The sequence below is a fragment of the Lytechinus variegatus genome, chromosome 5 (genome assembly GCF_018143015.1).
Source record: "Lytechinus variegatus isolate NC3 chromosome 5, Lvar_3.0, whole genome shotgun sequence".
NCBI lineage: Eukaryota > Metazoa > Echinodermata > Echinoidea > Temnopleuroida > Toxopneustidae > Lytechinus > Lytechinus variegatus.
The window spans coordinates 2,391,009-2,411,782 of NC_054744.1; the positions used below are offsets into that span (position 1 = coordinate 2,391,009).

Consider the following 20,774-nt stretch of genomic DNA (forward strand, 5'->3'; position numbering starts at 1 on the left):
TTATTTCATTTGACAATGAGAAGAAAATTAGAATATTTCATACAATAAAATACAAAAGAAATAGTGAGTGGATGATGTCATCAGTGCATACCGACCAGGATGTGTGTATAAAACTGTTTTGTAAAATTAAGCAAAACTTTAAAATATCATACTTTCTTATTTTATATCCGATTTGATGAAATTGTCTGTGTTATGCTTGTTAGGTTTTCCTCTTTTTACTCAAATCAACTTTTTGTTGGGGGTGACTTGTCCTTCAAAGGACATCATTCCAAATGGGCATGCAAGGAAATTGGGGGAAATTCAGCACCAAAAAAGACGTAGTGTATTCGGATTCCACATACATAAATGCAAGCGTGCGACATCGACGTGTGCGTTGTGTGCGCGTTGATTCGGCACACCCATTTCTTTGATCAAGGAAGATATAGATCTAGGCCCTATCTCTCTTTCTCAGGAATTTTTTTCGAAGTAAGTAATTACTTTACTTGGTGAAGCTAATAAGTCTAGTGTCATTTTTTAAGCTGCGGTAGTTCTAGCTTTTGAAATAGTACCAGGTAGTGAGAGTATTAGTGGCAAATTGAGGGAACGAGAGAGACTAGACTGATTGAGAGTGAGACGGGTCACTCGAGAAAATTTTATGTCGGCCACTGCTTCATGCTACGGTACCGTATATAAGCGGGCCACCAAGACTCAGAGCTTCGGCCTCTGTTATGTTGGTTGTTCCGCTGAACTCCGTTGGCTCCACTTACCAAATACAGAGACTGCAATGCAATTTCACCTGCAAAAATGCCAAGTTATGCATGTTACCGACAAGAGGGTAGTTATCAAGAGTTCGTTACCATATTGCATTCATGGAATACCCCTGGTGGAGACTGATAAAGCAGAATAAGTTGGTGTAAACTAGTTTCAGGCAAAAAATAGCCTGGACTGGAGGCGTCTGGGGAGTAAAAAATCATCTAGGCCTATCGGCTATTCGCCAGTATCGGTACTAATACTATACGTAACGTAGACAGCTGGCAGCCGTCTGTTTCGAGGAGTTTTTTTAAACATTTTTTTAAAATTTCTCCTCGTACACAAAGTCACAATGCAGCCACCATTAATATTACGGGACTTGCAATGCAAAATCCCCCCGTCAGGGCTCTTCAATTTTTGTCTTTAATGAATAAAAATTTTGAAGATTAACGCAACCAAAATGCAAATTAATATTCCCTCTTGGCATTAATTGACAAAAAACGGAGAAAAATCAAGTTAAAAGGAACAAAAACAGTGTCTTACCTCGGCTGTCGCTCAAATTCACTTCCCCGTTTGATCCGATCTTAAGTACATAAACATATGGCCATTGAGTCCCCTGTACAGATCGCGCTAGAACTTCGGTCTCTGTATTTGGTCAGGGAAGCCAACAGAGTTCAGCTGGACAACCAACATAACAGAGACCGAAGCTTTTAGTCTATACGTAACGTTACTTGTTAGGCTTACTCCCCTGACGCCTGGCTCGGCTATCTATAGCTGGCTGTAGTGTAGAGGCCAGAATTACCCATGGTGAAACTAGACCTAGGCCTAAATCACCAATTTTATTTTTTGTTTTGCGCCCAAACTAAGTAAGGTACATTTGTACATGGGCAAATTTTATGTTTACCCCCATTTTTTATCAAATTTCCTAATTTTCATGAAATGAATAGTAGTAAAATTGACAAAAATTAAGAGCAAGAGCGTTCACTTACCCCGTCTGTTTACGTCACCATTTTCCATTCTTTTGTTATCGATACCTAGATACCACACACGTGCAGATCTGCAACTTAGATATAAAAAATACTTGCATTTGCCGATTAATATCGCGATTCATAAAATATTTGTTTCGGTTAATAAATATAAAGTAATTTATATTATTGACTAAAACAAATATTTTACGATTCCTGATATCTATCGGCCGATGCAAGTAATTTTTTAATCCAAGTTGGCAGCTCTACACTGTAGAGCTGCCAATTTGGATTTAAAAATTACCAACCCTGAAGGAAATGAACTATGGTAGAACTAGAAGAAGGGCTGCGTGCATGCAATGAAATTACCTTCCATCAGGTACAGACTGCAGAGGTGACATGATACAAGCCTATAAAACAGTCTTATAAAATAGATCTGAACAGAGCCTTTAGAGGCCTATTCTTCACATCAGCTACCACTCAAGCAATGCATGGCCATCCTTAGAAGCTATTTTTGAAAAGGAGTAGGATGAGTGTGAGGCAAAACACCGTTCATTGTTATAGTGGTCTGCGACTGGAATTCTTTTCCTGCCGAAGTAGTCACAACATCAACAGTCAATGGCTTCAAAACAAAGTTAGACAAGTTTTGGTCGGCGTGCTGATTATATCTTGCATTAGTACAGCACTAGCACAAATAACAGAGATGCAGTATAGGAATTTATCCAACCTACATGTATGAAGACAACATATTACAAGTTAGACCAGGGGGGGAGGTGTTTTACAAAGATTTAAGTATGACTTAGAGTTGCACATTTAATTGTGCTGTTTTAATAATTTCTTCCAGTGTAAATGCTGCTTCAAGACGATGAAAACAAATGCGCTGGTTATGTGTATATATATGTGCAACTTTTTACATACAATTATTTCATATTAAAAATATTAAAACTTCTTCCTGTAGTTTAGGTGCATATATACATGTGTGTATACATCTTTGCTTTTAGCATTTGCATTTAGCTGTCTTCCTAATCCTATTTTCCAGTCTTGATAGCTTTGACGACATTGAGACAACATGAGCGCCAAACTGGGCAACATCAAGGAGCGCATCAAAGCGATTCAGCTAAGCATTGATGAGGCAAATAAAACCATCAGAGAGCGTCAAACTCAATACGAGGAACAAAGGCAGAGAGCTGAAGATGTAAGTGAATACATATCCAGAATTACATTTCATTTTTGTCTCGCCTGCATAGCAGAGTGCAGACTAAATAGGCGCCGCTTTTCTGACGACGGCGGCGTCAACGTTGAAATCTTAACCAAGGTTAAGTTTTTGAAATGCCATCATAACTTAGAAGGTATATGGACCTAGTTCATTGAGAGTAATCAAGTATTACTGAACATCCTGTGCAAGTTTCAGATCACATAACCAAGGTCAAATGTCATTTATTTTCGAGTCAATGAACTTTGGTAATGTTGGGGGTATTTGTAGAATTTTTATCATAACTTTAAAAGTTTATGGATCTTGTCCATGAAACTTGGACATAAGAGCAACCATATATCCCTGAATATCCTATGCACATTTCAGGTCACATGACTATTCAAGGTCAAAGGTCATTAAAGGTCAATGAGCTTTGGGCATGTTAGGGGTATTTGTTGAATTGGCATATCTAAAGTTAGTGGATCTGGTTCATGAAAAATAGACATAAGGGTAATCAAGTATGAATGATTGTTTTGCACACGTCTTCGGTCTCATGATCATGGTCAAACGCCATTTTGGGTCAATGGACATAGTATTTTAAATTATCATATGAATGTTTTCTTTTGTGAATAATTATTCAATAGCTGTTTTCAAAGTCAGCGCTGCTGCTATATCAAATCGTGCAATTCAGGCGAGACTGCCAGAGGCGTTCCGTTTGTTAATGATATGGAAGCATTTTGATATTTGAACTTTAAATTTTGAATTTTAAGCCAATTAGAGCTGTATGTTTGGCCAATAATGGACTGAAATTTCAGTGAACCAATATTTGCACCAAATCAACATATGTTACCTCTCACAATAGTTAAAATATGGGGGTTTACATTTAATATTTGTAGTAAACATACTTCAAATTCCAATATATCAGTTATAAAAGGTTAAGACAGTATAGAAACCTTTTAAAATACATCGCATTTATATTAGAAATCCCATTGTTATCTTCTCACACATGTAAATGTATGTCCTACTTAGGTAAATTACTAAATCTACATTGTACATTGTATTTGCCATTATTTGAATACTAGTGATTTGTTGTGCATATATATACTTGGCTAAAAAATTGGTAAAGTCAATATGATAAACATGATGATGAAATGCTTCCATAATTGTTTGCTTTTTCATGTGCAACTCACCTGCCCCTGCATTCCTATTAGGTACAGGTATTTGCCCTATTTCGACAGTACTAATCTTTGTGTTTATGATAATTACAATGCTCGTAACAAATTGAGCATTTTGGTTTATTTGCTACTTATCTTTAGTTTGAGGAACAGATCAAGATCCTGAACAATAAACTTCGAGCTGCGGAGGAGATCCAATCCGAGAAAGAAAATGAGATGTCAAATCTCAAAGGGAAAATTCATGAAATAGAGACAGAATCTGAAGAAAATGCCAGGTAAATTATGAGTGTATCAACAGAGGTACATAGGGTCATTTTCACGGTAACTGACATTATACGGCACAATTTAACACACTTTTCATTGTGTGTATGATTATCTCTAAAACAACAAATGATTGGAGTTTGCTTTTATCATACACACAATGAAAAGTGTGTAAAATTGTGCTGTGTAACGTCAGTTACCGTGAAAATACCCATAGGTGTTCCTTTTCTCTAAATTGTTGAAAAATATGAAGATAGGGGGACAAAAACTGCATTGCACGGCTGTTGTTAAATGAGATTTTACATACATGTAACAGATTTTATTTCCAACAAATTCTAGGACAATGCCCCCCCCCCCCCACACACACACACAACTTGAAAGTTGTCTCAGAAAGGAGCTGTCAATTTTATCAGGTATCCATCCACACTTAGATTTCCATTTAAAGGTCAAGTCCATCCCTGAAAATTGTTGATTTGAATTGATAGAGAAAAATCAGAGAAACATAATGCTGCAAATTTTATCGAAATCAGATGTAGAATAAGAAAGTTATGACATTTTTAACTTTCGCTTATTTTTCACAAAACAGTTAAATGCACAACTCACCGAAATGCAAATAAGAGAGTCGATGATTTCAATCACTCACTATTTCTTTTGCTTTTTATTGTTTGAATAATACAATATTTCAATTTTTACGGATTTGACAATAAGGACCAACTTAATTTAGCCATAAACTGTTAAAATAATGGTAATTCCACATGTTCAGGGCGAAATAAAATTTTGTTTCACTTGACAAGGAGGAATTAGAAATATTTCATATAATAAAATACAAAAGAAATAGTGAGTGGGTGACATCAGTCTGCCAATTTGCATACTGACCAGGATGTGCATTTAACTGTTTTGTGAAATTAAGCGAAACTTTAAAATGTCATAACTTTCTTATTTTACATCCGATTTTGATGAAATTTTCAGTATTTTGCTTGTTGGATTTTTCTCCTTTTTTTTAAAATTAACTTTTTGTTGGGGTGGACTTGTCCTTTAAGCTGTGGTAGCACCAAGCATAATGCTAGCTCATAAGGATGATTTTTCAGCTTGATTAAAAACCTTAATTCAACCTAGTGGGACTTTGGAAATAAAATTACTGAGCATGATTTCTTGCTTGAATTTATTGGCCTGTGACACTAGAATAAAGTTGCATTTTCTGTTGGTGCTGCTATATTTGTGTTAAAAAAAAAGATGATTCACTTGTCATTCCAAGATGGTGCTATAATTCTAGTGGTGCATTGGAATAAATACGATTCACAGACATACTGAACAAGGATGGCAGCTTCCATGCACAATACCACAACGTTATGGGCTGGTAAATAAGCAAGATAATTTCAAATTTGTGCCTGTTTGTCTTATTTCCATAGTTTCCCTTGGTTGATTTGAATGTTTAAACTTTATTATCATGTGAAAGTATTGATGATAAAGCTAAAAAATATTTCTTAAACTGATTAATTTTAGAAGTATTTGACACTGAGGGCTTTATAATTTTATAATTTTTAGGGACGCAAGCTTTGAGCCTCTATGATTTACATGTAGATCCAACTCCCTTTTCCCATGCAAGCATTGAAACTCATATGATTTATCTACTGGAGTTTCCGTGTGTAGTCTTCTCCTTATATTGTGAGCATTTATATGTCATAGTCCATAACAAATCCGGGATGCCCCCAAATCTGACAAACTAATACAAGTAAAAGATTGGTTTTACAACCCATTCAAATTGGACCCAAGCATTACTTCCTCCAGTTTGGTCTTTGGATTTATTTAAATTTTAGTGTATGGCTGCCTTTTTTTGTGCTAAAGGTGTTTTTATGTTGTTAATGTTTATATTACTACAGATTTGGAAATGTTTTGAAGATGCGTGAGCAGAAAAATCTTGAAAGAGTGAGTACTTTTCTTTTATTGTCCCAAGAGAATTTAAAACACAAGGCAACTAAGTGTTCATAGTAATCTTAAAGGGGAATGAAGCCTTTGGAACAAGTTGGCTTGTGTGGAAACAGAAAAATCAAATAATAAGATCAAATAAAAAAAAAAGTAAAAATCGGACAAATAATGAGATAGTTATGAGCATTTGAATATTGCGATCACTGATGCCATGGAGATTCTCCTATTGGCAAAGATGTGTGATGTCACGTGATCAACTTTCCCTTTGATGGACTATAAACTACCCACAAAATGTCTCTTTTTGCTCTTTCCTATGGTGATACAAACTCTTCATAATGTATTCTCTGAAAATCTGTATTACATGCCCTCCTATAGAAAGAATACATGATCTACTGCAGATAGATATAATAAAGGAGGCAGTTTAAGTGAAATATAATCAAAATTAATGAGAAAGCTGTTCACATGTGACATCACATATCTTTGTCGCATTGCCCATGGGAGGATCTACATTACAATAATGATCTAAAATTCAATTGCTCATAACTTTCTTCCTATTCATTCAATTTATCTCAAACTTTTGTTGATCTGTTTCTTTGATATTTCTGTTTTCGCACAAGCTATCTTGTTTCAAGGGTTTCATTTCCCATTAAACTTCAATGCTCAGTACAAAGTCATATTTATTCAAATATTGCTTTCATTTTAAAGTGTATAACAAAATATAAAGTAAGCTGGAAAGATAAAAAAGAACCCCAAAGAAACTGAAGAAGGGTGTAAAGTTTATTCTACAATTTAAAATTATGAGGAGTATTGAGAATGGGAAGACTGAGTCTGGTATAAAAGCCAATCATCATTTCCAACAGTTTTTAATTCCTTTCTCACATCACTTAATCCTAAAAGGACCGGGGGGGGGCATGATGCCCCCTCTACACTTCGCGCGATATTTCTGAAATGCAAATAGCAAAATTTTATGACTTTTTATCTTTGAAGTCTCGCGAAACTTTTGAGACCAAATCAACTTTTGGTTGGGGTGAACTTGTCCTTTAAACAGCTTATGTGAAGTTGTGGGAATGATGTGAACTAAAATGGGATCTCTCATCTTAGAAATGAAAACAATTCTGGCCCCTGATAATATGCATTTTTTTGGGGGGTATGAGACTCCATCTCACGTATTTACATCTATATGAAAATGTAGGATACAATCTCCATATACACTGCTTTCTGATGATGAATTGCCAATTGGTGTTCACCCACATTGTCAACTTTGTTGCATTTGATCTCATCTTACATTGGGTGATTTCGAGTTCGGTGTTCAGTGTTGGTGTTTGTAGCGCGAAAAGCCTGCTGAACCGAGCTTCAACACCGAGCTGGGTACAGAGGAACGATACCGATCGCGTTATCGATAACTTATGACACCTCTGCGCTGCACTGCTGATCACCTCAACTTTACGCGAGAACATCTCGACGAAAGTGAAGTCGGAGAGAGATTACTCTAAATCTCATCGTACAAAATGCAAAGGCTAAAATGACTTCACGAATCTGAAAGAGTACATATATATATAAACCCCTCAAAAAAAGTTTTGCAACTCAGTTTTGGGGATGATATCTTTTTGGTTAATGAAGTATAAAAGATGAAACTGGTATCATTAGAAAGCTGAATTGTTCTTCTTTACAATGACATGCCATTTGCTGTGATTATGTAATCATGGAATATGCAATCACCCTGAACGTTGAGAAAAGTCAGAAGTGAAATGTTGCAAAATGCATTGATTTCTAACAAGAGTCTCCATTTCTATAGAATTTCCACCATGCAGGTGACAGTGAATGCACTCGGTCCATCCTCGAAACAATTGGAAATTCACTATTGGAAACATTTCATTTCTAACATTGCTGCGTATTATCATGTCTGTGTATTTCATGATAACACTATCACTACAAATGACACATGAATGTAAAGAATATTCATGCTTTCTAAAGATATCACTTTTACACATGATGATGGCACATTAAGAAATTTATCAGCACTCAAACTTGCAGTTAGAGTTGCAGAACTCAAACATGACATGACAACGAATGTTGCCACATTTCATTTTTTACATTGCTGCATATTTATCATGTCTGTGTATTTCATGATAACATTAGCATTACAAATGACACATGATCGTAAAGAGAAATAATCATACTTTCCAATGATACCTCTTTTACATATGATGATGGCACACTAAGAAATTTATTAGCACTCAAACCTGAGTTGCAGAACTTTTTTTGAGGGGTTTATTATTGTCCATTAAAATGTTTCAGGCTCTAATGATTTGCAATCGTCTTATCTGCAAAAATATAATTTTATTGGGATGTTTCATCATGTTTGCTGCCTGTTCGTTGGCTTCAAATCACCAACAGCAACACCGAACTTGAAATCAACGATATTCCAAATCCTTGGGGGTTGATGTTGGTGAATGGGGAAATCGTCAACGTCAACACCAGCACTCAACACGAATTGCCGGAAATACGTCATATTTTTTCCGAGGTCAATCCGAACACCAGCACCATTTCAAGTACGGTGTTTGGGCTGGTGTTGGTGTTGTCACAACACCAGATTTCAACACCATACTTGAAATCACCCATCCTACTTTGTTTACCTCCAATTTGTCAAATGACCATTTGGCTTAAATTGTTATGTAGTGCATTTATCATTTTTTATAATTTCTTGTGTACCCATTTCATCTAGTATCTGCTTGGTTTAACATCACTAGTGTGATCAGATAAATCATTAATGATCCAAACTTTCTTGAGACAAAATGCAGAATAATCTGAGCATTAGACTAAATAAAATTAAACCATGTGACATTGAGATTGCCAAGTGTAGGTTTTAAATCTGATGTAACCATGATCGATTTCAAATTAACGGAACATCCATTCATTGCACTTTAGTGATATTGTGTTATTAGAAATTAAGAAAAAATACAATTCACATTATTCTGAATCTTTATTGAATTTATTGACATGCTTTGAATGAGCATGCAGTTTCTTTATTTTGATTTTTATACAGATAATGCTATGATATTTTAAGGACAAGACAACAAGCAGAGGCTGCAAAGTACTGTGGCCGCCTCAACCATAACCATGCGACTTTAATGCCCTTTGACACCAGCTGCACAATCATTATAGGGCCTTTTTTTTTACACCCTAAATTATGTGTACTTTCCACACAATATGCATAATCCACCTCTTCATAGATGTCGCAAAATGATATCAATTCTTGCATCTTGTCTCTTTCTCAACAGATTCAAGATTTGGAGCAAACGATTGAACAAAGAACTTCAGAAATTGAGCGCCTAGACCGAATCAACTCAGATGTAAGTGTGTTTGATGGTAATATTAGTAATATAATGATAATAATAAACATTTTATTGTTCAAATGGAAATCAGAACTAGAAGTCCTTCAAAAAATTTACTTGCTAAAAATGTGGGTGATTTTTCCCCTTCAGATTACGCATTTAATTTTCTTCACTTCTATCATAGAGATATAATGAATATCTTTTTCTGCAAGCTTGAATTGACAAAATCTATGGCTTGTGACTAGTTTTCACCATATTTTATTTCCTGCCTATTTGGCACAGCTTATGAGAGCTAAGAACAGAAATCACCCCAAAAGAAATCTAGTAAAGAGTTGTAGGTTTCCATCCATTTGAGCACTGAATAGTTATTGTATTTTTTTTTGCAAATTGAAATCAAAATCGAATTCAGAATCTGAAAAGCAGAAAAATTACCCCTTTTTTCAGGGTACAAACCAATGGAATCACAACATGACATCATGGACTTGAGGCTGGAGAAAGGCAATGGAAAGCCTTTTGCATAAATTCCCTGCGAAACCTGTTAAATTTACATGTACAATTTTTCTTCAGCAAAATGCTCAGCTGTCAAATGGTGAATATGCATAAAATTTACACAGTTGTACTATGTAGCTTGCATATTTCCCATTTTTTAATTGCACTTTTAGCTCCAGTCTGGGTCTTTAATTTACATGTAGATATAAATATTTTCAGCCGGGAGTACTCCTTTAATATGCTTTGCCAAATATCCACAATAAAAAGTTGATTTCCTAGTAAATGAATACATACTTTCTTCATTCTATGTCTTTATAGTCACATTCATTGGTTGGAGAATTACACAGAATATTATAAATGTAATTGTACTACAATTGTACTACACTATCATGGAGCGTTGTGGCCCAGTGGATTAGTCTTAGGACTTTGAAACAGAGGGTCGTGGGTTCGAATCCCAGCCATGGCGTAATTTCCTTCAGCAAGAAATTCATCCACATTGTGTTGCACTCGACCCAGGTGAGGTAAATGGGTACCTGACAGGAATTTATTCCTTGAAATGCCATCGCACTGTAATAGGCTGCGAGGCTAAAGCCAGGGTAATATCCAATGAAGCGCATAGGGACGCATTTGACAGTGATATGCGCTATATAAGCATGTTGGTATTATTATTATTACAAATAGTTGTGTGTCCTTTTTTTTGTCATTTTCAGCTCCAGTGTAGCTGCCAGCAGATGGAAGATAAATTGGAGAGTTCGGAATGTAGGGGCATGCAACTTAAAAGGTAAGATTCCTTTTTTTCTTGAGAGGGAGGGGGGAGGGTGTGATATTAAGAACCAAAATGTACACATTTGGTAAAGTGCATTTATTTTAACTTACATGTAGCTCTCCCCCTGAATACATGTTTAATGACATTAAAATCAATGTATTGTTGGCCTGGTTCCTAAATTTTAGAACCAGGCCAATAATACATTGATTTCAATGGGGCTAATTATGTATTCATGAGGTCATATCTAAGGCCCCCATGGACCGATTTGTACCAAATTTTGGTTGAGGAGGATTTTCATCATGCTCTACCAGAATACGGTATGAAAAATGCTGTAATGCAAAATGGGAAAATTGATGACATCACACTGTGGTACTCTATAGCGCTTGTATTAAACCAAAGCAATCTCTTAGCGCTTTACCTAACACAGGTAGATACAAATAATAATAACATACCATAAACATATATATTAAGGGTTAAAGTACACAATATCAGGGTGCTTCATAAGCACTTGCCCGATTGCCCGGGGCAAGTAAAAGAGAGTCGGGAAAGTGTTTTGAAGTAAAGACCAAAACTAGTTGCCTGAATTGGGCAAGAGAAATTCTCACAGTAGAATGCCCAAAATAAGGGTCGATATGATGAGATATTGACCCTGATTTTGGTTATGGCAGGCAAGATAAAATGAGGGGTAAAGCATACAATATCAATGCATAATTATGATGATAAAAGTTTATGTTATGGTGAAAAGGGGACATTTAAAGGAGAATGAAACCTTTGGAACAAGTTGGCTTGTGTTGAAACAGAAAAATCAAAGAATAAGAACGAAGAAAGTTTGATAAACATCGGACAAATAGTGAGAAAGTTGTGAGCATTTGAATATCGCAATCACGAATGCTGTGGAGATCCTTCACAGCATTAGAGGCAGTTTAAGTGAAATATCTATACTAAAGTAATGGGGACAGTTGTTCACAAGTGACATCACACATCTTTGTCGCATTGCCAATGGAAGGACCTCCATAGCATTAGTAATTGCAATATTCAAATGCTCATAACTTTCTCATTATTTGTCTGATATTTCTCAAACTTTTCGTTGATCTGTTTCTTTGATTTTTCTGTTTTCACACAAGCTATCTTGTTCCAAAGGTTTCATTCTCCTTTAAGTGCTTACTTGAATGATTCAACTGTGGTCTTGGTTCTGATGTGCAGTGGTAAAGATAGCAAAGAATCAAACACATGAGCCCATGGCAGTTATCGGCATATTTGGAATATTCAAGTGCTGAAGTAATTCTGTGCAAACTTTTGTGAAAAAGGCATGGATTCCATTTTAACTGTGGAAAATCCTTGATTAATTTCATTAAATGGAATTTTGAATTTAATTTAATTACTGTTATAAGATTTTTGCCACAATGAGCTATCCATAGTTACACCACAACTGAAGACCAGAGTTTAAAATCAAATCTGAGTTCAGAATACCGGCTACAGTTTCAGATCAGTTTTCCGTTTTTGCTGCCAATGTTCGGCATGAGCTTGTATCATTTTTCTCTCTGTTTTTTTTTTGGTAGCATGTTGGATGAGGGAATGGAAGAAGTAAACCAGCTCAGAAACACCTACAAATCCAAGGAGGCTGGAAAGAAAGACATGGAGGAGAAGTTCAATAAATGGGATAGTGAACGTGAGGAGAAAAAAGAACATTATGAACAGGTAAGTACAATGTGAATGGATATTGTAATGAATGAAGGTAAAACTTTCCTACCTACCTGATTTAAAAATATCAAGGACCCCATATCATAAGGTGTAGTAATTGATTGTGGGGTTGATTTTATGATTAATCGTATGCAATCCAATGTAGAAATCAGCCCCCCATTCAATCGCCAAGTTTTGTGTCACAGGAGGAACATTCCACGGTAGTTGTCATTACCCCCAAAATAGCCATTCTTTGAACAGTTGCCATCATAACACAGGGTTCCCAGCCCTTCAGGGAACTCGATAAGAAATCAGGGAATTATGATCAGCCCAAAAGTCGACAGCACGATAGTCAGTCAGACTCTGTTATATTTTGTTGCATATCAAAGCAACATCCATTGAATGACTGGTTATGGTGGTTCTAATTAGTTTTACATTATTGTTTTTATACTGAAAATACATGTAATTCACTGCAATAACTCAGAAAACATGTGAAACTGGGAATGGGTTTAAATAATTGTATCCCCCGAACAGAGTTCGGAGGGTACTATGGATTTGGCCTCGTCGCACCGCTGCGTCCGCCGCAGAGATTTCCTTGTGAGCGCTCTATCAGCTGCATTTCTTCTCCGATCATGTTCAAATGTGGCATGAGGTCCATTATGGTAAAGTGAAGCTGCCTATAGATTTTGGTGTGGGCAGGGACATTGTTGCCATGGTAACAAGAGTTTTTGTGGAATAGCAGAGATGTCCTTGTGAGCGCTCTACTAGCTGCATTTCTTCTTCGCTCATCTTCAAATGTGGCATGAAGGTCCATTATGGTTAAGCAAAGCCACCTAATGAATTTGGTGTGGGCAGAGACATCATTGCCATGGTAACAAGCTTTTGTGGAAATAGCAGAGATGTCCTTGTGAGCGCTCTACCAGTTGCATTTCTTCTCCAATCATCTTCAAATATGGGATGAAGGTCCATTATGGTAAAGCGAAGCTGCCCATAGATTTTGGTGTGGGCGGAGACATTATTGCCATGGTAACAAGCTTTTGTGGAAATAGCAGAGATGTCCTTGTGAGCGCTCTACCAGTTGCATTTCTTCTCCAATCTTCTTCAAATGTGGCATGAAGGTCCATTATGGTAAAGCGAAGCTGCCTATAGATTTTGGTGTGGCAGATACATTGTTGCCATGGTAACAAGAGTTTTTGTGGAATAGCAGAAATGTCCTTGTGAGCGCTCTACTAGCTGCATTTCTTCTCCGATCATCTTCAAATGTGGCATGAAGGTCAATTAAGCAAAGCCACCTATTGATTTTGGTGTGGGCGGGGACATTGTTGCTATGGTAACAATTTTTTTGTGGAAATAGCAGAGATTTCCTTGTGATTGCTCTACTGGCTGCATTTCTTCTCCAATTATCTTCAAATTTGTCATGAAGGTCCATTGTGGTAAAGCAAAGCCGCCTAATGATTTTGGAGTGGGTGGAGACTTGGTTGCCATGGTAACTATATTTTTGTGGAAAATTTGGTAAAACCTGTAAATTCTGCTTTTTTCCAGTTTGTCATAGACTTCATCAGGGAAAAATCCGGGAATTTTGTTTTTTTGAAAAGCTGGGAACCCTGATAACCACTAGAAGACAGTGCTTCTCAGCCAATCAACAGTCCTAAATTTAGTTACAATCTGGTGATAATGAAGTACTACTGGGCAAAAAATGACAACAAAAATATGTTGTCCTTGTGAAAATGATGCCTGTCTGAGTCCCATACGACACATAACATTTTCACCTTTAATTCACCCATAATCATACATTCTTTGTAGGTAAACTACCCACTATAACTTTATCATTGACAAAAGTAAATTTTTATTGCTCAAGCAATTGTTAACATTTGATATCCATGTTAATTTTTTTTTCAGGCAACTTGCCGTGCAGAAGAAGCAGAGAGAAAGCGAGAAACTCTCTTGGCAAAGATAGACATGTTGGAAGGTGAGACACATTATAAATACATTGGCCCGAATTCACAAAGGTGGTTTTGAAAACCCACGGTTGAGTCTATGGTTTATACAGATTTCCGGTATAAATGACGCTTAATTTAGCGTGTGTATGAAAAAATGTCCAATGCTGATGCGCACCTTTGTCACAGTGCGCCAAATTGATGCCTGTTACCATGGTTAGATACGCTATTTTATTCATGAGTCCACTGTTTGAAGAGTGGACTCATGAATGAAATAGCGTTGATAACCACAGCAACACTCGTCAATTTGGCGCACTGTGACAAAAGCGCGCATCAGGATTGGACATTTTTCATACACACGCCCGATACGCGCTAAATTAAGCGTAATTTACATACGAAATCTGCAAATTGGCTTTTCAAAACCACCTTTGTGAATTTGGGCCATCAAGCTGTCAGGGCTATTAGAAAATGCTGAACTCTACAAAGGTCAAAAGTCCAAGACTACAATAATGCATTTCTTTTGTACTTTGTACATTTTGGACATTTCTTTTGTTGATGAATAAGAAATATTCATGTCATGGTAAATTTGGAGGCCACATGGTTAGGTGTTAGGTCAAAGGTCATATGAGGTTAATGTTTTATTATCACTGATAGCTGCTGCAACAAAATTGCTGGAATTCTAATTAAACTTTGATTCACATCTGTTTGATATTTTTTCCTTCTGGATTTGTTTTAATTGGATTTAGGATTATTATTAGTACTGTTTGCATACATGTTTCATACACTCTATATCTATTGAGCATCCGTTCATTGAGATTTCATTGTTCACCCATTCTGTCCATTGTCTGGAGTGGATGAAAATGGATGGAGCGACCCCAACATTTTTCTTGTCCGCTATATCCGTTACGAGTACGGTTTGTGTTCGTTGGCCAGTGGGACCAGGCCTTTACCTTGTCTATTTGGAGATCTAGAATTAATATTGCTTCAAGACATGGCATGCGGGCATTGTCATGTTCCAATCCCCTTGGAGCCTCTAGAAACAACCATGCCTGTCATAGCAGTCCATATACCCACAGTGTAATACACACTTTGTAATAGTTGCAGTTTTTCGGGATGACTCTTTACACAATTCAACTTATGACATAATTGATTCAACATCTCATTCCCTCTCTTTTTATTGATTTATTTTTTTGCAGACGAGCTGGCGAACACTGTAGAGAAGAGAAAGGCTTGTGAAGAAGAAATGAGCCAGCTCTGTTCAGAGGTTGATCATATTTAAACTGTATCAGTCTCGGGCTTCATCGGAATCGGCTTGGATTTACGTTCCATCATGTTACGCATAAGGCTTGTATGTGAAAATACTGAAGTTCTCTCATGAATGAAATTTTTATAGAAAGTAGAAAATAGGTGATTTCAATTCTCCAAATTCTCGAATTCTACAAATCCTACCATGGGGTCTATGACCTTTCTTGTGGGTTTTTTCGGGGGGGGGGGGGGTTATCTTCTCTTCCCGTGTATTCTATGAATATGCTTGCACAGATGAAGAGTAGAAAGAAGTAATGAAGTTGGATAATTTTATAGATAGATCCATTAGGTTATCTCTAATCAAATTCTTTGGATTTTTACATCTACTTTAGTTTCCTTTTGGAGGTTGTGTTGTAAGAGTGTCTCATTCTTCAAATAGCCAGGCAAAAATGTAATGAGTAAAGAATGGTATAAATTAGCATAAAACAATATTTGATCTGAATGTATACCAAAGGAGGAAACAGTGATTGGGAAGAATTTGAAAAGTAGTATAAATGGTTGTGAATGATTCTTATAGCATAAGTATTGTTTGGTGACAGATGAGTCATTTTGCCCGTGCAGCTCCAAAACTCTGGAATAGCCTACCATTAGAAGTCTGGAATCACGACCTACTGTAAATATTACTAACTTTTTTCTATAGCTAAAAGCATTTCTTTTTCATTGAATTGTAGAAACTTACCAAATGGTCTAGAAATGGAAGTGTAATCTATGTATACTTAAAGTGTTGGACATTCTGTATGCCCTATGGGTACCTGGCAGGAATAAATCCCTTGAAATGCTTGTGCGCTGTGAAAAGCTTGCCAGGCTAAAGCCAGGGTAATGATATCCAAAGTCCTTTGGGAAGTACATGGATGTGGTAAATATAATAAGTTATGCACTGAACAAGAACTGAATATCATTGCTATTATTATAAGTGTATTATTAATATGGATATTATCATTATTGAAAATCACATGTGGACCTCTACACCATGATGTGTAAAGTATACGAGGATTATCACCTTTTTAGTGTTTATTGAACTCGGCCACTTTGTATCTATATTTCTTGAATTTTCATGTATTTATCGCTTCAAACATTCTCAGTACATCAGATTTTATTTTCTTTTTTTCCATCATTCCAAGATTTTTTTTATTTGATTGCTGGAATGCCAATTCGTCTTTGAATTATTCTTTTTCATCATTCCAATATTTTTTTTTTAATTGTTGGAAATCTAGTTCGTGTTTGAATTTACTTATTGTATTATACTTTATAGCATTTGAAATTGATATTTGCTTATTATATTATATATATAGTTTTGTATTTAGGTGCATGTAGATAGGGATGCGTGAACAATAAGCTTTTTGTTTTTGGTAAAATCCCCGATCATTGATTTCCTTTTTTATCTTTTTTTTTGGGGGGGTACTATGATTGTATCGTATCTTTGTAGATTGACGATTCATACGTAGTCAATTGAATTGAGTAAAAAAAAAGCAATCTTGATGAAACAGTAATGCACAGTATAAACTCATTTCAGGCCAAATTTGGATTCAGATTTTTTGATGTAGGAATTTTTTTTAATCGAGACCATTGCTGGTTACCAAATCATATTCAGAATTGTTTTGGTCATGGGCTATAAGGGCCCTTCCAGGTTATTTCAAGCTTGTTACATTGATTCTAACTTATTAGATGTCTTCTTTTTTTTTTACCTAGAAATGATTATATCGATCTGTCTATTTAAAATGTTTCTTGTTTGATTAAAGGTGCTTTTGAATCTTGAGGGGAAGGGAGTAATAATTCATTCAAAAGATTTTATGATATCACGCATGATGTCATGTCAAAAAGATCAGTTTGCAAAAAGTTTGATTTTGTTCTCATTTTTTATATTCCAATAGTCGCATCATTATATTCCAAGAATTCATAATACTCCAAGAGATCAATCTTCCTACTGTAGCGTTTTTATATATTTTGAATCTATCCATGCAATGTATTTTTCTAATTCCTTATATTAATTATGAATGATATTCCCACGTTAGCACTCCTGATGAATTTATATTATGTAAATATTACTAATTGAAGCTACAATCTGTACTGAAGTAGGCCCAGGCATTTCTCTGGTTAACATCCGTCTAAAAAAAAAGAATCTATTCCACTTCAAGTACCGATAGTCAGTGGTGACACATTAGGATTTGATTCAACGAGGTTAGAAACCCCAGTTTTTCATTTCCTAAAATGCAAATTCTGTGTTTATGGGTGTTTTGAATCCAGATTCAATGTTTTTTGGTAAAATTTACGAAACATGATAATGACAAACCAGAATTAAGACACACGTTACATTTCCATTATATATATGCACACTGCAGTATGCGAATTTAGCTTGACTATCACATGCTGAACACCTGAAACAAAATGATAAGCCAGATTTTTCACTGAAGCGTGGTTTTGTTATTTTGGAGTTTGCTTTGATTTAGTCTGAGTTGCACTGTACCAATACGCTTGTTTAGGTGACAAATTTTGACCTGAAAATTATACTTTCTGTGAAACCTTTGAATTCCATGATTTTTGTTTATGTTTTGCGGAAAACTGGGGAATTTAATCTAGGTATATCATGGTTACTGGTAACCCATGAGAAAGGCTTATGAGGATATTGAGATGATGCCCACAAAGTGGTTCTTCTTGTGGGCAGGCGAATTAAGTCGATGACCCAGGAAAGTCCTCACAAAACTATACACTGTTACTTGACTTACATTCATTATTTCATCCAAATATTGACTGAATTGAAAGGAAAGGGTGTCATTTTTCTTCATATACATGTATCTGTGGGTGTCCCATAAATGAAAGTTATTCAGATCTTAATATGGATGTAAAAACTCAACATATCAATAGAAGCATTCAAAATGGTGTTCTGATAGGAAAAAGCTTTTATTGGAGACTTTCTATTTGTATTTCTTCCAAATGCTGTGTGCAAGGGGCAGTGTATTGGTTTGATGTGAAAAATCTGTTTAAACTCTCAAATGCCATGCACAATTTTAATGTTTTTATTTTGAAAAAGTGAAAAGTTTTCTGTGCACCAGTGGTATGTCTCATTATACGAGTCAAGTCCAAAATGCTCGGCAAGTGAAACAAAAATTACCAACTTTGGTGATTCTCTTTGTACGGTTTGCATCTATTTAAAAAAATTATATAAAACATGATTAATTATGATGACCAAACTCCTGTGATGCTAATGTACATACTTTTTAATTACTTATTAACCTATTATAAAATTGCATTGTATGATTGCGTAATTCTATATAACTTTCACCATAGGTGTTTGAGAATAAGACAATTATAGTAAATTACTGTAATCATGAATTACCTGTAATCCATTCCATGTATTTTTAAGATACAGAATAACAATTTTCATTTTTAGCATCATAATCATGTTTTCATTAAAAAAGTTAAAATTGCTAATTTGTTTAGAATATATATACTTTTGGCTTGTAGATGTTGATCTTTCTTAGGTTGTGACAGTGCTGATTGTATGGGAGATTATTTTCTTTCATGTACAGTGTACAAACGTGAAGAGAGAGGGGGAGAGGTTGAAAGAGACAAGGGCCTTTGGGGGGATGTTTCATAAAAATTTTATGAAACTTAAATGCTGACACGTACATGATATGCAACGTGCAATTTTATTGATCAATACGCAGTAGTGTGCGTCTTCTTGGCATGATCTGACCAATGCAGTCATGCCTTTTGTACCACATTATTTTATTATTATTATTCTTTGTTTGGCGTCACCTGTGCCTGGGAGGCGAAAAGCGAACTGAATCACTATGACCCACAGGTCTCTCCTCCCGATATAACTGATTGGGGGGAATGCAGGTGGACCACTACACCGGGGTTCCCCCTACTCTTAAATATACGAATAGTGCAGTGGGTTCTTAACGTGCAAAGGTGATGACTCTCCTCTACACTGGGCCTCCATTTAACGTCCTATCCGAGGGACGGGGTGTTTTCCATTATAACATGGCCTGCATCTATGAAACATGGGAGAGACGTTTACACACAACGCACTGGCTTCAGTCATCCGCCCGGGGTGGACTCGAAACCACGATCTTTGGTTCGACGGGCAGACGCGTTACCGACTGAGCCAACACCGCATGCCACTGAGCATTTTAGTGCGACTCTAAGTCATACTTTAATCTTTGTGAAACTTTCCCCTGGGAAGGGAGGAGGAGGAACAAGAGAGAATGAAAGAAAGGAGTGAAGGGTATACATGTAGATGACAATGGGGAGAGTGAATGAGAGGAGGGTAGAGAAAAGGAAAGAGAGGAAGAGAATGGCATAGATGGATGAATGGTAGAGGGGATAGTGAAACAGACGGAAGGAGGGGGAGAAAAAGAAGAGGAAGGAGATAGCAAGAGGGAAGGGAAAGAGTAGAGAGAAGGGAAAGAGCAAAGTAGGAGGAGGGCATGGAATTGTAGAGGAAAGAGAGGGGGATAAATATGGAAAGAAAGTGGGTAGAAAGGAGAGAGAGAGAGAGAAGGATATGGATGGAAGGATGATAGAGGAAGGAAGGAGGGAGAAAGGAGAAATAGGGAGAATGTAGAGACTAGAGAAGAAGTTAGAGCAAAGGAAGGAAAGGAGAGAAGAGCATAGAAGGATGGATGATAAGAGGTAAGAGTGGAAGAGAAAAGGGAGGGGTATGATGACTTTACTTTCGCCACTGGATGCTGCATGTAAGCTTGCTGTATGTCAAATCAACAAAAATTATGTCCTGATCCAGGTACAAACAACAAAAAATAAAGAGACAAAGAAGAAAGGGAAGAAGAGGATGAAGAAAGAAGATGAAACTAATTTAAAAAGCAAAATTAGAGAGAGACATTAAAAAGGGTGATTCACTCTTTCAAACTGCCTAAAATATTGAAAGATGAAGAAATTACCTTTAAGGAGATGGTATAATTAAAAATATCTTGAAGATTCAAAATCTTAGCATTTGGTTTACTTTTTAAAAGTTGCAGTGGATATCAGTTTACTGTCCCCCAAACAACCCTTA

General features: G+C 36.2%; 1 protein-coding gene across 1 annotated transcript; it reads left to right on the top strand.

Moving 5' to 3' along the window:
• The first annotated feature begins 356 nt into the window (after positions 1-356).
• LOC121415055 (tropomyosin-2-like) lies at positions 357-18,772 on the top strand. Its single transcript, XM_041608130.1, has 9 exons — positions 357-465; positions 2,734-2,889; positions 4,203-4,336; positions 6,203-6,248; positions 9,530-9,601; positions 10,783-10,853; positions 12,398-12,536; positions 14,418-14,487; positions 15,652-18,772. The coding sequence occupies exons 2-9, from the start codon at positions 2,764-2,766 to the stop codon at positions 15,732-15,734; spliced, it is 741 nt and encodes a 246-aa protein (XP_041464064.1). The 5' UTR covers positions 357-465; positions 2,734-2,763; the 3' UTR covers positions 15,735-18,772.
• Positions 18,773-20,774: the final 2,002 nt, after the last annotated feature.